At 35.2% G+C, this 18,223-nt stretch overlaps 1 protein-coding gene across 2 annotated transcripts; it reads right to left on the reverse strand.

Annotated features, from left to right (window-relative positions):
- Window positions 1–3: 3 nt before the first annotated feature.
- Window positions 4–11,806, reverse strand: LOC127795191 (calcineurin B-like protein 3). Of its 2 annotated transcripts, none has more exons than XM_052326716.1 (9): window positions 11,154–11,806; window positions 6,799–6,952; window positions 5,509–5,591; window positions 5,261–5,320; window positions 4,725–4,833; window positions 4,315–4,367; window positions 2,941–3,021; window positions 1,949–2,061; window positions 4–1,228 (listed from the first exon to the last, which is right to left on the reverse strand). In XM_052326716.1, exons 2-9 carry the CDS (start codon window positions 6,920–6,922, stop codon window positions 1,174–1,176), a joined length of 678 nt encoding a protein of 225 aa, XP_052182676.1. In that variant the 5' UTR covers window positions 6,923–6,952; window positions 11,154–11,806; the 3' UTR covers window positions 4–1,173. The 2 variants fall into 2 exon arrangements, with proteins under 2 accessions (XP_052182676.1, XP_052182675.1); XM_052326715.1 differs by lacking the exon at window positions 11,154–11,806 and adding an exon at window positions 10,699–11,075.
- Window positions 11,807–18,223: the final 6,417 nt, after the last annotated feature.

The raw sequence follows: 18,223 nt of genomic DNA on the forward strand, positions 1-18,223 counted from the left end.
TGATTGGCTTTGGCGCTTAGGTTTAAAAGCTTTTTTTTTTTTTTTGCTTCGGTTTAATTGTTACTCATAGTAGGTGTTCCTAGAATACCCACCAACCCCCCACTCTCCATCATGTAGCTTCAATCAATAAAATGGTAGTTGTTTATATTAACATTTGAAGCAGTGTTTAACATGCATTTTCGCCTTAAACAACCATATGTTATATATAGGACTTATTTACTGCTGGAACAAGGATGCAAATATATATATACGCGTGTGTGTGTGTGTGTGGAGGGCCCATAACATACCAGAGAGGGTTTTGCAAAACAAAGCCCAAGGCAGCAGAGGCAGTAACATCTGCCACTGGAACTTCTTCATTCCCACTGTATCAGTCTTAAACCTAATTACTTTTTTGAGGAGCTCAATCAACTTCGTGTCTATCCATGGAACGAAAATGTATGCATATGCCTGCCAGCCAGCCAGCCAGCCAGCCAGAGGATAAGATGAAATAGTCGATGCGGATTCTCCAAAGTACATCCTCCAAAATGATTGCATCATAGTCGCAAGACCCGTCATAATTTATCCCAATGCCCGCTTGAGGAACTAACTAATATGAACATTCAATGAGCAGCAGAGGTAGGGCTAAAATGGAATAAACTCTTCTCAAACTGCGGTTTCACATCATAATAAGATTAGTGCTTCTTATAAGAATGTCCAAAAAGCAGGGAGCAAACTGCTTCAGTTTATGCCTGCTCCAGCCCTTTCACTGTTTAGAACTTGAGAATTTAAGCAACAATTCACAAACCAGAGCCAGAGCGGGGGCTTCTATATACGTTTGGAACATAACCACTTCCACATAGAACGTTGGATAAACCAACTTTGTTTGCATGCACAGAGACAACAACATATAACAAGAATCAACAACAAAAACCTATTCATTCTTTCGTTTTTATCTTTCCCAACTAACTGCAGTAACAAACAACAGAAACAGATATGATATCCACACTATAAACTTCACATACTCCAAGATGGTTCTATTTCCAAGGACAAAAAGATGAGGTCGGTATCCCTCTATGCAGCATCTAACTGGACGGCTTTCCTACTGATCCTTCACAAAATGAGCACAATAGCTACAGAAGGAACAAGTCAAGCCCACCTGTAACTGGAGCATAATACTTCACGCAGTTCCAAAACTCAGTCTTTCACTTGAGAGTTAAACACAAAACTTGGGAATGCAGTGGTGATGTCTCTGCCAACAGAAATGTCATGGATTTAGTACTAGGACATGATATTCAAAGCAGCCTGATAAGCAATTAAACTAACAAATAATTAGCTATGAAATCCAAGTGCCACAACAGTCTACCATGGTTGATGAAATATGAACCCATGGAGGTCTTGACAGACTACTTCATGATGCATAATATCAAGATACAACTTACAGAAAAAGCTGCTACTGTCAGTAGTGTAATGGTTGCCAGCCAACGCACCCAACTCCAATGGACATTCAAGATGGGACATTTTAAGAAGAGTAGGTTTAAACTAGCAAGGGATAGATAGCTGCATCTGACACTGATCCCATCTGCCAAAACGACTAAAGATAATTTGTGCTCTTAACTCTAAAACTACTGACAAACCAAAAAGAGAAGTGCTCCTTTCACTTGCAAAGCTAAACCAGTTTGAAAGGGTTATGTCCTGATAAAGCTAGTACAGTGCGGTGGATAAACTACCCATTGACTTAGAAAAAAGCTATGATCAGTATAATCCACCAGATAACTGGGGAGATTTCTCCAGTGTGCAACTAAAGCCACAAAATAGTCAAGCAGATGCAAAATGAGTTGAATGCAAATGCATGGTTTTGATAGTATTTGTCATTGGTACTATCTTTTTTCATGAATACATTCAACAAAACTACAGTGATCTCAGGTACTCGTACTGAAAAAGAAGCAGAGTGAAACAAGCTGCAACTTACTTGAGGTAGTGAAGAGTCATGTTCTTCAAAATAGAAGGATGTTTCTGAACCAGGCTCCACCATTCTTCTTTGTCTATCTTGCCATCATGTTTAGTATCAGCTTCCTCAAATGTCTGAAATATTATGGTTTCATAAAAAATAGCACCAAAATTGTAATAAAAGGTGCTTGAATATCAAGTACATTACCAAATAACCAATTTATTAGACTATCCACAAGGAGCAGTCTAATACATAGAAAGAGTTTTCTTTAACTATTAAAAACAATTGTCTTAATATAATTTATTATAATTTTCCCATAAGGACATCATCAGCAAGATTTCACAGGAATTCTGTGGTTTTCAGTATTGTAACAGATCACGCTTCTTAATATCTTGCCTTCAATAAATTTTATTATAATTATCCATAAAGACATCATCAGCAATATCTCATAGAAATTCTGTGGTTTTCAGTAGTGAAACCAAGTAATCAAAACACAAAAACAAGCACAAGAAAATTAATTAAGCATAAGAGATCAAGCTTCTCAATGTCTTGGCCAAAATGTCTATTTTTCATTTCAGTGTGAAGTGACTTCAAACAGATCCACAAATTATATCAACTTAAATACTACCAAGAAGAAGCCTAGATACCTTAATGGTGGAATGGTAACATGAGCAACAGTGAAGGAAATTTCATCTAGAAAAAAGAAAATTGAAGAGACAAATGACAGAAGTCAAATAGCAGTTGAATGAAAACTAATATATACTCAAAACATGCAACCACCCTAGCATTTTGATTCTGAAGCAATCCATGCCTTAACATTAAGGTTAAAGTATTGGGTACAGAAAATGTCGTAAGTAAAGTGAATAAAATATTCTCAAGAGGTAAACAGAAAAAAAGGAAATCCAGTACCACGTATTAAGTTATGGTAGCTAGGTCACCACAACCACTAAACTGAAAGTTTTTGCACTGATATTAACCACAAATATCAAAGTGTTAATCAGATCAAGTTGTACCTTATCTATAATACTATCTATGACATTCTCTGAAAGGACCATGCCAGATTCAGCCAGTGTAGCCACAACCATTTGCTTTACCTACACATAATAAAATTTGTGGTCAAAAATAGCAAAAAGGTATGAAATATCCAGTACCAGAAGGCTATGAAATCATTATCATGTAAACTACCCAATGTAAAAAGAAAATATCTGGATTAGTTATTAAACTAGGCCCAACAAACGTTTTGTATTAGAAATAATGAAACTGCAGGCATCAAGTAGAAATAGAAAAACCAAAGGCTTACAGATACATAGGTAGCATAAGAGAATGTCTCAACCAAAGTTCAGCCCTCAAAGGCTGACAAAATTACATGTAATCCACCTCCAAATTCAAAAAAATATAGCCAGGTTAACACTAGCTATATGTTTAACCCAATAACAACAATAATCACCTAACAAACAAAAAAATTAAATAACAACAATAATCACAAGCCTTAACCAAGTAGGTAGGTTTGGCTACAAGAATTCTAAGATGCCAACCATCTTTATCCATTGCTATAACCTTTACAAGGTCATTATCTCCTAATGTTACATTAAAGGGTTCTTTGGTTTTCCTCTCCCTTTATGCTAAAACTTTTTCTCCATTTCATCCACTCACCTCATAGGTTCTTCCATCAGTCTCCTTCTGTCCAAACCATGTTAATTGTGATTCCCACATTTTATCTTTAACAGGCGCCATTCTAACCTTATTATGAAGATCTTGTTTCTTATTTTGTCTGTTCTTGTATGGCCCCACATCCAATGTAACATTCTCATCTCAATAGAATTCTAAAAGTCTCATTTTCCATAGTTCACAAGCATTGCAGCATAGCTAATCATAGTCCAGGCTGTACCCTAATTTTCACTTCCTTCACCCTCTTTGTTCATTCATTTTTTACCTTGTTTAGTACTTGAAGCTAGGGGGAAAAAGTAAAGGAGATTGAGGAGAGAGTAACATAAATGTTTACTTCTGGTGCTCCAGAATTTTTTCCATCCTTTTCTAATATGAAACTAGCATTTTGTAAGAACATATACATTTACTTGCAACAACAACAATATACCAAAACCTTTATACCACTATGTGGGGCTATATATTTGTTTCCATAGCCAAAAATTGTTGCTCCTCTTTCTCTCTCTTTTTTCCTCTTGCCCTAAATCCAGACACACAATCACAATGATGAAGCTCAAATGCAGTAAATAATGCAAATATTTTCCAGCCTTCCATGCTTAATTATATCAGTCAGGATAGCAGTTTAGCAATTTGCATGAGAAAGACGTTAAAAAAATTATCCATTTGATTCAACCAACAAAAAGAAGATTTTTTTTTTTTTGTTGGGGGGGTTGGTGGACTACCTGCTCTCTCTCTATGAAACCTTGCTGCTTCAGGTCATAAAGTCGAAATGAAACTACAAAAGATAAAAAGTTAGCTTTAATACTATATATCCATATCAACATTAATATGCAATTACTAGAGAAACTGAGGTCAAGACTAATGAACAAAGCTTGAAAGAAATTCAAAGGGATCAACCAAATATTGAGCACATAAACTTTCTTTAGTTCTAGTAATTTTATCAGAATACATCTGGCCTATTCAGTATTTTCACAAATCCGTATGCAATCCCAAAGAGATTGCAGCACTTGACCCCCAAAATAATCTACCAAATTAATAATCTCTCCAGCCTCAACTTGTAGGAGGCATGTAAGAAAGTGGACAAGAAATTTAATTGGGAGAATACATAATAAAAGAAGGTTGAGATGCTTACAGTCAATCTTATCCTCGATTGTTGCATTCGGGTGAAATACAGAAAGAGCTCGTGCAAACTCTTCAAAGTCTAGATTTCCATTGTTCTTTGTATCGAATAAGTTGAAGACCTACAGAAATTTAGAACTACTAGGCATTAAAAGAATGGAAGCTTTCTTAGCATGTGTACCAAACGATTTCAGTGAATTAGAACAGAGGGAATAATAACTTTCAAGAAAGAAAAAAAAAAATAAAATCACAAGGAAATTAAAGAGGCAATTTTAGTCAAAATCCAGTCTTCCAACCACAAGTGACAGGTTGTATATTGACATTATGGCTCCTAAAAATGGATTTATTTTCTGTTGGGGGAATTAAACAAGCATCTAAGATGCAAAAATAGAATCACTTTCAAAATACCCAAGACTCAAAGTAAAAATCAAAATTATTGAACTCATAGGAACCATATGATAAATAGGAAGAAATACCTTGTTACAACATGGAAACGAAGTGAATAAACGAACAAACATTCGACTACAGGTTAGGCTTAAGAAGAAGTACCCGATTTGCAAACAAGCTCTCCTTTTTGTCTGTCTTAACTATTGCCAGTTGAAACTCCTCCTGCAACATCATAATTAGCAAACAAAAAATAAGAACGTCATGTAAGGTAGATCTAAATTAAAAATTAAGAGAATGTCGAATTTAATGCTGGGAGAACTCTTGCGCCGATATTGAAAGGAAAGCAAACAGAAAATTCACCCCTGAGGCATAATGTTATGACGATAAATAGTTAGTAGAATATTGCCTACCTTGTTGATAAGCCCATCATTGGTAACAGCATTACTGATTTTCTTAAATAACTCATACAGTGCTTCAATTTCGCTCACACTAACTGCATTTCAACAAAATAAAAGAATACTTCACTTGCATTCCATATGTACCATTTATGCAGGAAAAGCACATAAATTACACTATACTTCTTTTCAGAATCCTATAGAGATTCACAAACATTCAACTGACTGAAAACCTATTACAGCTGGCTTCAACAGAATGTTGAGTCAAATTTATTAAACTTGCATTAACTGTTAGATATATGCACAGCATGGTGGTCAACTTTTATATCTCAGGAAAAGTGTTCTTCCTCAGTGAAATTCCAGGAGACACGCAAGTAATCATGCCAATTATCACAAAAATAGTGAATATTATGCACCTTATGGGCTTATCATTTTATTTCTATGGTAAAATACAGTCAACATGTGATGTTACATATGGCCTTATTATCTCCCATAAGTCCACTGAATCACAACAATACTTTTTCCAATGAAGAGAATACTTAACGGTAGCATTTTGCAACTCACTACACTAGAAAAAGTGTATGGACTAATAAGCTGGGTCTTTTCCCCAGTTATATAAAACTTGGTCGGGAGGCATATCTTAGAGGTGCAGAAAGCTGGGTGTAGCACATATGTGCTTTATATGCTGCATTTGGTGGGACAGAAGTACAACATATTTGAAGATGCAAACCAAGAGGTACCAAGGATTAAAAATATCCTTCCTCATGCTACTCATTTTAGGAACACAAGGACGATTATTACTCATCCTTTCACTTCTTGATTTCATAGGAATGCTATTTGGCTTCAGAGCATAGTTTGGTCTATCCTTCTATATAACCTGTATCAGGGGCAGTGGCCTTCAGATACTCGTTTCCTACTAAGTACTTATTGCGAAAAGAGGAAAACAGAAGGGGTAAACACAAGTTAATAAATTGTAAGATTAATGACTTCCTTTCTTTGGAGCAAAGGAAACTAAAAGAAAGATCAAGTGGATCCCTGGAAGCAAATACTCATCGTATCTGCAAAAAGAAGACCCTGATGTTCAATTGGGGACAACTGAAGAAGTTCAAATTCATTCCTGGACACTAACATAAACTTTAAGAGATATAAAATACTATAATTTGGCTTAAATGAAACAAATCAACATGAAGTTAATGATAAAAGAACACAATACCGCCAACAAAGAAAATGGAAAACATATGACGATGCCAATGCCATCAACAAAAATAAATGGTTCTAGAAAGTTTTGAAAGATATGTAACATACACACTGTCACCCTTGCGAGAGCTTCCGGATTTTTAAATCCTGTCGGCTGCTTGTATGCATCAGACTGACAGCAATTCAAAATTACAGAAAGTATATGCTTCACTCCGTCTATGCACTGCACCATGATGTTCTCTGGATATCAGAACACCCATACCTGTATACCAAAGTTCAACATTTGACTTAATAGGACCTTCACATGATGATGAAACAAGAGGAACATTCAAACTTTTTGCCTTCTGATACAAACAGTTCAGGTGCCCAGTTATAAAGAAAATCTAAAGTGTGGGTATAAAAGGGGGGAGAAGAAGACAGGATAAAGATGCAAAGAAAGTAATTTATAGTTCACTGTCAAAAAAAGAAATGAAAGTCAACTTAAAACAAAAAATATTAAAGAGACTTTGTGACAGGGCAACATACATGTGTAATATGCTCGCACCCTCACCCTGCAAAAACTTTGTTAAGTATGATATCACCACAGTCAGTGTCTCTAAATTGTAAATGCATTAAGTCTGTACGTGTATTAGATGATTTAGAATATGTAGATTTGAGATCAAAATTTATAGACAAGGAAGATTGTCTCCTGAAGTTATTTCCAAGAAGTTGGGAGAAAAAATTACAGAAAAGGCAGAGAAACTAAAAGCTTTTACGGCCCTAGTGAAAATAAAATCCTCATTGTGAAGGATTTTATATGATTGCTTGCAGGTTTTTATTTTGAATCCATACATATAAGGTTATCAAATCCATTCAATTGTCTTATTAAAACCAAAAATTTAATTGAACTTGAAGTATAATCCTTTAATAATTCATGTGAAATGTGATTTCAAATTGACAAATACAAATCCAAATCCAACATTAAGATTCCGCAAAAACAAAAATAAAAGGGAGGCAAAAATTAAAGCAAACAGATTCAACATTGTATCCTACACTCATAAAGGCCTAGTTGTTGCTTATTCTTATATCAGTTTCTAGGATCCTTAAAATGTCAAACTGCTTAATCCACCAATATTCAGTATAAGGTCATCAACTTGTTTGCAACTAACAAAAATAGTCAGTAAAAGTCACATTAAGAAGTTCCTGGATAATTGTAGCACCACTGACACTTCAAGTGTCCACCCCCACCCCCCGGGGGCGTGCGAACAAAAGTAAAAATGTTATGTGAAAAAGAGATCCAAATGTCAAACACAATTACATTGGAGGTTCAAATAGTAGGAAATTCTGATGGTAATCTGCAGCTTTAGCTTTAAAAATTATGCACGTAAATAATTCTATAAGACCCCAAGAACATGTGAAACCAAATGTCATTTGTTTCCCCATATGCATGAGAAGAGAAAAAATTAATTATTTAGCATCAAAAGCATTGGCGACTTGAAACCTACACCATCTTGAAATAGTGTGTAGAGTACTTCAATTACCAGATTTTAATGCCTGTCTTCCTTGGCATCAAAACAAATGCTTCCTAAAGCCTTTTAGGCTGGATTTGGCTCCTCTGAGCCATTGAATTAGTAGTTTAGTGAGATGCATGCATGTCACAGGATCAGAAGATATTGTCAGAACAAAACAATAAGGATGGACAAGACAAGGAAAAACGAGGCAAGCAAAGTAAACAGGATCAGTGGAAGTAAGTATTCCCTTGCTTAACATCTTTGGCGGACAGAGTATAAATTTTTATTAAGTCACACACAAGATTGGCTGTATACTGACGATTCTAATAACTGAATTTAACAAAGAAAATTAACACTCTCACTATAAGACAAGCCACATATCATGCTTTACTTTTTGGAGTATATTCTCATATCCCAGAAAGTGCATACATGGACAAAATTTCCATCAGAAAATAGCAGACCGGAATCCATCTTTACACATGAATTTAGAACATTTGTCAAACCCTACATTTCAACTTCACCAAAATCTTACAAGCATCCATCCCTTGCAGATGTAGGCATCTAGATTCTTTTTCAGTTCCATCTTCTTTGAAGAAAACAGATTTTGGATATTATATAACGTGGTAACACATACTTTTATTATAGTTTCATTGCAATATCATGAGTGCGAATTCTTGATGTCACTTTCTAGAATTCAGTAGAGAGAGTTGGCCTAATGGTTCCTGGTAGTTCTGATGACGTGACTCCATAAAGAGTTGTAAATTTCACGTCCAATCATTACACTTCAACCAACTTGGAATCTTCCATGGGCTATGTGAAATCATCTCCCTTTCTAATAGAGAGCCTACCCTTTGATGGCTACTTAAAACTGTGTCAAAATTTTGTGCGTGAATCTTTTGTGGGGTAAGTGAAATGAAATCAATCACCTATTAAAAAAGAACTTTTCATTAATTTACCATTTTTTATACAAAAAAATGGCAAAACACCAATGTTTTCAAAATTATTACTAGAATAGCACCTTCTCAGCTACCCAAGATGCCATGCCAGAGCAGGGGCCAGCATGACTGGTTTGTCAACATAGAATTGCATGTAACACAGGCAGTTCTTGTTGAACCCTTAGACAAAAAAAAGAAAAAAAACTGTCCAAGTGGTGGTATCATTAAGGGAGATTAAGAGCCGCTTTTATCACAAGCGACTATAACTTGTAGCTGTTTCGGGTACAACCAGCCCTAATTAAGAACAGAACTTTATCTCTTACTTCTTCATTTGGAATGTTCTCAAGAAACAGCCACCAAAAGAGGGAATAAAAGCAGTGAGTGGGAGAAAAAAAATTTCAAACATGTGTTGCTTTGCTGTGCCACTAAGCAATTGAGTTGATCTAATTAATAAATTGGATTTCTGCACCTGAAATTGAAGTTGCTGCCATAGCTGGACTCAAATTTTATTGGAGTACTCCCAGTAGAAAAATAGTATTCTGATTTATATACATAGAACTTTCTCAATAATTAATTGCCACAGACAGAGTTCAGCTGGAAGTGGTTTTTGATGTTTATTTTCTCTTGGTTTTAGCTATAAATCAGATCAATTCTCAATTGCTTAGTGGCGAGGCAAAGCAACACTTTGCAATTTTTTCTCTCCCAATCACTGCATTTATTCCTTCTTTTGGTGGTTGTTTCATGAGAGCTTTCCAAATGAAGAAGAAAGTGATGAGTTTTTCTTCTTCATTAGAGCTGCCTGCATCAGAAACAGCTAGAACTTATAGCCGCTTGTGATAAATCTCCCTTCATGATACCACCATTTGGGTAATTTTTGTCTAAGGGTTCAACAAGAACCGCCTGTGGCACAGGCGGTTCTGTGTTGACAAACTGGCCGCACTGGCACCTGCTGAGGTGTGGCTTCCCAAGTGACCGAGAAAGTGGTATTCTAGTAATTATTTTGGAAATGTGGTAGTTTGACTGTTATAAAAATGGCAAATTAGAGAAAAATTTATTAAAAACTTACCCTTGGACAGCTACTTGAAAAGGTGATGAAATTTCAGGGCAAAACAAGTGTATGTCTCTAATGGATAACATACTCTTCAAAGGCTATGTGAAATCTGTGCAAGTTTCTTGTTGGTCCCTATGTGCTACATGCGTTCATAACTTTCCCAAATCAAATAATGCAGGCATTTAAAGCAGCACTAATAAACCTGTACGAGGTTAAAAGAACATAAACAGAATCCCCTCTCTATGCCTCGTAACAAAAGGTATGTGAGCTGTAACTGGAAAAGGTGGATGCTATAGCATTCAATTTAGAAGTTCATCAATGCAGTAAAGATTCTCATTTTCTTTTTTGTTTAAAATCTTTCAGACATGAATTAGAGCAGCAATAAAAGCGATCAGCATTTTTAAACATACAGTGTTAGAAATGAGTTTCAAATTTATAACATCCAATCCATTCAATGATAACTAGATACCGGATGGCATAGATGAAATAAAACCATATACATCTAGCATCCTGCAAATTCAGAAATACATACCTATATAAGGCAAGAACCCATCCATCCGCCCTAACACGCAAAAAGTGAGAGAAAGAGGGACCGGCGTTTAACAGACATACATACATTCATACATAATAAAGAAGTGATCATGCGTGCGCTTGCGAAATGCCATAATTCGATCGAAAACCCCAATACCCGATTCAATAGCACTCCGATAGTAGGATTGAAGGGGCAGGGATCGAGAAGAAAGCAAAAACTGGGAACAGACTTTTACATGAATCCGAATTCACAATGATTCAACTAAATCGGACATAGCCAAGGAAAAAATTAGGGTTTAGCGCCAACGAAACAAGCCTAAAAAAGTCTAGAAAGAAAAAGAAAAATGGAAGGGAGAGAGAGAACTGTAGATACGGATATAACAATTAATAAAGTAATAAAACACTTGAAAGCGAAAGGGGTAAAAAATAATGAGAAAAGAGGGCGAGGGGACAAACCATTTAGAAAAAGCCGGGTGGGGTTGAGAGACAGAGAAAGAACGAAGACTCCTGCTGCTGCAACATTTCCTTCTTCTTTCTTTCTTCGGCTAATTCTTCTTCATATGCATTCGTCTCTCGGGTATGGTAACGAGCGAGGGCTTGGAGTTGGAGCAGGCAAAATGATTGTATCGGTGAAGAAGAAGAAGAAGAAGAACAACAACAACAACAAGAGAGAACACATAAGACAGACAGACAGAGAGAGTGAGAGAAAAAGGGCGAATTTTATAAAAGGGAAGCAAAGTTGTGGTGGCGTTGCAAGAAGAAAACAAGGGGCACCGTAAGCTTTTTCTGCTGGCAAAAATGTCCGTGCATTCGTTTCTGCTGGCTGCTGAGTTGTTTGCCTCTTGTAATCGCAGAAACGGAACAAAAACATTCAACCGCTTTGCACAATGCACGCCACCGTACACCGCTGGAGTTGCCATTCTGAGGTCACCTGGGATTGAAAACGTGTACTTCTCAAATCCAAAGTCACGCTTCTCATGCACCATGCCATGTGATGTGACGACGACGACGATGACGATGCTCTCTGAGCTGTCTCTTGCCTTTTGGGGTTGCTTCAGCACTAGATTAGATTTTCTCTCCTCTCCCGCCGCTTTGCTTCCTCCTTCCTAACCCCAAATATCCATTATTTATTTTACCTCAAGTTACCATTCCCTTCCCTTCCCCAAAGTAAAGTAATGGTTAAATAAATACATTTCACTTTTAAATAATTCTCGTTTATTTATTACTCTTTATTTCCAATTCTCTTAATACTCTCACTCTTATTATTAGTTACAACGTTTCACTAATCTAATCAATACAATTGTTTTTTAGTTTCAAAATATAATAATAATTTAATAAATGTACTTTATTTAAAAACAAAATATGTTTATATTATTGTACCTTAATTATACTCTTAGAATAATGATTATTAGCATTACCTTATCAGACATATATTTATATATATCAATTATCATATATCCTAATTGCATTTGGTTTTCAAGAACATAAAACGTGAGAAATTTGAAAACAGCATACATGCCGACGTCGTCGCCCACGAATGTAACTTCTCATATCATTAGTAAAAAAAAAAGGTTAATTATCAAAATAACGAAAGAGAATTTATTCAGAATTATAAGAGCATCATTTCCTCCATTAAATATTCAGCTAAAATATAACATGACAAATTTGATGCGTAGGAGTTGAATGATAAGGTAACAAAAATTATCTCTTTGTTAGACTTTTTTTTTTTTTTTTTATATGCGTGGTAAGTAGGGGTGTGCATTCGGTTTAACCGAACCGAACTACCACTCAATATATAACTGAACTGATCGAAGACACTAACCAAAATTATCGAACCGATTAGAACCGATTTCCAGTTTGGGCTAACCGAACTGAAAAATCTACCCAACGACTGAACCGAACCGAACTAGATTTAAGCATAAATCGAACTAACCAAGTTTGACACTGAACTAACCGAACTGAAAACACACCCAAAAGTCCAAAACCAAACCAAACAAGGTGGGATTTTACATGACACCAATTACAGCTTAGCATACATCTAGTACCACCCAATCAGGGTCATGGTATATCCATGAGATGCATATAAATACAGTAATTAACAGACACAAGTTGAAATTCCCTATAAGCTAAAACCAAGATGATAAAATTACTCTGGCAAAATTTTTTGCAAATATAATTTCAACCAATGCTATTATGAGAATATCTAGAACCACAAATACAGGGAAATTAGTATACGCAGTAGACAAGAACCAGACCAAACCTATATTTATGGTAAAATGAAGAAGGCTCACAAGCCCCTAACTCAACAATCTTGCTGCTCAACCAAAAGAATCTGAATTGTGCAGTGCGTGCATTCATAGAGAGAGTATCTAGCCTAATAAACAAGGTCGATCACATAGTAAGTTTGATCCAGCTGTAAGTCATCCACAAATCACATTACTGACATTATAGATGAACAAAGAACAACAAACAACTCCAACTCATATTGGTAGCCAGAAATATTTGACCATCCAAATATTTAACATTATACATAATCCAAACCCTTAAAAAAGGAAACAAACAAATTGTGTATAACTTAGAGAAATATTCTCTACTCATGCTAATACCATCCAACTATGGCAACAACTACAAAAATGTTTCAGTTAAACTACGGCACCCATTACTCTTAACCATGGAATGACAACAAATCAGTTAAATGTTTCAGAATAAGCAACAACTACAAAATCAAAAATAGCACAGCACCGAAACAAACCTTATCTCTAGCTTTTCCAACCAAATCCAGTATCTAAGCTTGAATCAAAATAAGAAACAACTTCAAACAACAATTTAAGAATAATATCAGTTAAATGTTTCAGCAAAAAAACACGTGAAGTCCAAGAAAAACATATAACAATGCCTCAAATTATTAACACCAATTTTGGTGTGTAAGATGAGAAAAATGGCACAGCAATCAGCAAGCATTGAAACAAAAAACATATACTGGTGCTAGAAGAATACAACTTTTACATGCCATAAACACTGAAACAAAAAACATATACTGAAACAAAAAACACAAAATAAAATATATACTTACAAATGCACGAGATCTTCAAAATAAAAAATCTAAGTTTCCATATTGGATGCTGAGCTGCTGCTGTTTATGATAACCTTTGACAATTCTAAAATCAATATGCAAAATGAATTAGTTAATATCAAAATAAAATGTATTGAACAAACTCTTGAGTAAATTTAAAAAAGAATAAAAGTGAGTTTTACCTTCTTCAAGTTGTTTAACATGCTCCAAATCTTCTTTAACACTTATTGGGGCGGTAGATGATCGAAGCCAATTTTGCTTGTAAATTAAGCTTTCAACGACTTTAGGAGATAAAGAGCTCCTAAATGGATTAAGTACTCGACCCCCAGTGTTAAATGCAGACTCAGATGCAACAGTAGAAACTGGAATTGCCAATACATCTCGAGCCATCGAAGACAGAATAGGAAACCTATGACAATTTGCTTTCCACCATTTCAAAATGTTGAATTCTTTAGTTGGAGGCTCACACACTTCACTGAAATACTTATCCAATTCTGAAAGCACAATTGTAGGTCCACTACCACGGCCACACTTATGTTTTTTAAAGCGAGAAAAAAATGGATTTTCAGAGTCGTCCTTGTCATCCAACACAACAGTTGGAGTAGACACTTCAGATGGCTCTCTAGCATCACCTCAAGGTCCCAATTTTTTCTTATATTCCTCATATAAAGCATGTAGGGAATTTTTCAATAACAAAACTACACTAACTCTTTTCTCACCCTGATACATCTCTTTTAGTATATATTCCATATATTCTAACTTGTACCTCGGATCAAGCACCGTAGTAATATAAATTAACTGATTTGTTTTGTGCGGATCCTCCCAATATTTATCAAATTTTTCTTTCATTTTTATTGCCATTTCCACCATTTCAAAATCATCACTCTCCAACCACCCCAATAAGAGGCAATGCATCTTACCAAGCTCATGAAAAAAAGTGTTGGATGTGACATTTGATGAACCCGATACTAGCAAAGTTAGTTCATAAAAATGTTTCAACACTTTGAAAAAAAGTCTGACCTTATTCCAATCCTTTGGCTTCGGTCTCCCATCTATAGTAATAACTTGGTTCAAATTAGTATTCCAATTACTTGTACTAAGATCAAGTTTGAAATAAGGATCTTTTTCATCAAATCTCTCAAAAGCCCTCTCAAACTTTTGAGCGGTCTCTAACATCAAGTAGGTGGAGTTCCATCTAGTTGCAACGTCTAACGATAACAAGCCCTTACATTCAATTTTTTCCATTTTAGCATATTGTTTGAATTTTCTCAATCTTGTTGGGTATTGTCTAACATATCACACTGCATCCTTAACTCTTGTTACCGATTCATTTAGGTCGTTAAACCCATTTGTACGACTAAATTTTTAATGTGAGCCACACACCACATATGCAAATATTGCCCATTCATAATGCTAGTATCCCATTTTTCCATTTTTTTCTTGAAATTAGCCACAACAACATGAACTAGCATTATCCATTGTCAAAGTAAAAACTCTATTAAGTTTCCATCCCATGAGACATTTCTCAATTGCCATAGCAATGGCATCACCTTTATGACTAGATATTGGACAAAAGTTTAAGATTTTTTTCTTCAAAATTCAAGTATTGTCAATATAGTGCCCTGTCAAACACATATAATTCATCCTTTGAATTGAAGTCCAAGTGTCAATAGTTAAGCAAACTCTTTGACAAATTTTTTTTAACTCATTCATCATGTTCAACCTCTCTTCATTGAATAACTCAAAACAATCACGAGCCATAGTCCAACGTGAAGAAAACTGAAATTTTGGACAAATAACATTCACGAAGTATCTAAACCCCTCACGATCAACAAACTTGAAAGATAGCTCATCTACCATCAACATACGACCTAAAGCCTTTCTTGCAACCGCTTGATCAAATTTCCAATTAACCACTGCAACAATATTATCACCACCCTTTCTCTCATCCCCTGTTGCAGTTGATTGAAAATGTAATTCCATTTGACTAGATTCTACAACATGAGGGTGTTTCTTACAATTTTCCATATGATTCCTTAAAGCTGTAGTCCCATTTTTTTTGGGGATCACAGTGGAACTCCTTAGAACAATAGTTGCATCTCCCTTTAATCTCACCCTCTAAATTTGTAAACTTGGTAAAATAATCTCAAACCTCTGATCTAGCTCTTATTGGTTTTCTCTTTGCCTTCCCAAGTGATGTTGTACCTCTATCATTTTCTAGTTAGCTATCTTGGGTTGGTGCTATTGGTGCAGGCCTTGAACTATCATCTACACTAGTAGGGATATTTGTGGTGTAAGTCATGTCTTATTCTCTTGCCATCTAAAATTAGATTGATACAATTGACAATTGTAATTTTAATTTAAATGTATTTAAAGACTAAAGAGTAAAGATTAAAGAGTAATTTTAATTTAATTTAAATATTTTTAAAGATTCAAGACTATAGTTGGAAAGGGCATCTATGTACATAACTTAGGAAACCCAACACATGAAAGCAATGATCAATTACAAAAATCTCATATAGGAATATGACTTTACGTACATTGCAAGAAGAGGACGTTGAGGCTGCCATTTCAAATGAAGTTCCAGTGTAATAACACTTATACTCCATGTTACATTATAATAATATTATCAAAATTAGTCTCTTTCAAATAATAGTAATGTTGTCATTACTATTATTTGAATGGCCTTGGAAGAATAACCTTAGTGGGGTTTAAATAATACCACCACTAGCATCCATAGAAACCTATGTTCATAAGTAGTTTACTGTTTCGTGCAACTGTGCAAGGATATTCTGATGTTATAAATTGATGATGCTATTAATTAAAATACTACTGTTAATTAAATGTATTATACTATTAATAACTTAATTAAATAGTGTTGTTAATTAAATGTATTCTATTATTAATAACTTAATTAAATAGTGTTGTTAATTAAATGTATTCTGTTAGGTTATATATAGAGAGAGAGAGCCAAAAAAGAAAACATAAAGTAGAGGAGAAAACCCTAGTTTCTAATTCTAGTAAGTTCTTTTCTTTCAATTAAATATATTCTAGTTCTAGTGAGTTCTTTCAATTTTACATAGATTAACATAAATCATGCATATCAGTTGATTATAAATAAAGTCAGAAGCTAAACCTTAGTTTGGAACCAAATAACAAATTAGGAATGTAGTCTTTTCTCATCAATAATGAACCTCAAGACAATACAACATAAAGAAATAAACATTTAATTCTACCCAACCCAACCCAACCAAACCAAACATTAAAATTCCACAACTATAACATATTTTAATTAATCGGTCGGTCAGCAACTCAGCATAAGTGGCTGAGCCACTGTGGCTCACAATAGTGTACACGATTCACACGAAACCAAAATAAATCAAAACCAAAACCACAAAACCAAAATAAATCAAAAAATACCTAGGAGTGGACGGAAGATGGAAGGCTGAAAGCGGACAGACAGTGACGATTGACGCTAATATCTGCAAAACCAACAACTAAGTTAAAAATCGGAGAGCAAAGAGAGAGAGAGAAGGAGAGGGAGAGCAAGATGTGATGAGAGTCATGAGACTCACCTGTCACCTATGTGGCTATGTCGACGTCTAACAGCAAAGGGCAAGGTGGCGGATGGATGAGGCGACAAAGGAATAGAGGGCGACGTAAGGCAAAGGCGACGAAGAAACCGATGGTAATGAATAGCTGCAACGACGACAGTAAGGGTTTGGTTCGGAAGGGAAGGGGGTTAGGGTTTTTGATTTTGCTCTCTCTCTCTCTGAACTCGGGAAGCCTCTCGAATGGTAAAGTGGCGCACGAAGTGAACTGGAGTCGGGTTGGGGTTTACGGCTTCTAAGTGCAAAATGACGTCATTTTAAGAAATACAAAATGACGTCGTTTTAAATATCGGTCGGTTCGGTTTATTCAGATAATCGGTCAAGCTAACCAAACTGCAAAATTGAACCGCGAATAAACCAACATTCTAATCGAACCCCAACCAGCTAAGCTAAATAATCGAACCGAACCGGCCGGTTCGGTTAAACCAAAAATTTGTACACCCCTAATGGTAAGGTGGATAATTTATATTATCTTAATGTCCAATTCATTTACATATCAACTTATCTTGTCAATTTTTAAGGACAACATCTAAGGGGAATAAACTAATATTTGAAGGAATTCATGTATGGTGCTACGAATAAAATTAAAAATTTTATATGTATTAAATATATATAAAAAATAATAATAAATACACACATCGTATACAGTTTGGCTATTTAAATAACACATTATTTCATTATATAAAATATAATAAATAAATACCTTATGTTCGATGTCAAGTTGTATACAAAAATTGTTTTTATATTTAGACTGAATCCACCTCAAGTCGTGGTGGTCCTAGTCCATCCACACTTAGCGTGCAATTCAGTATCACTTCATGCACTTCTTTCGGTGCTAGCTT

Source organism: Diospyros lotus, chromosome 2 (assembly GCF_014633365.1).
Source record: "Diospyros lotus cultivar Yz01 chromosome 2, ASM1463336v1, whole genome shotgun sequence".
NCBI classification, from domain to species: Eukaryota; Viridiplantae; Streptophyta; class Magnoliopsida; order Ericales; family Ebenaceae; genus Diospyros; species Diospyros lotus.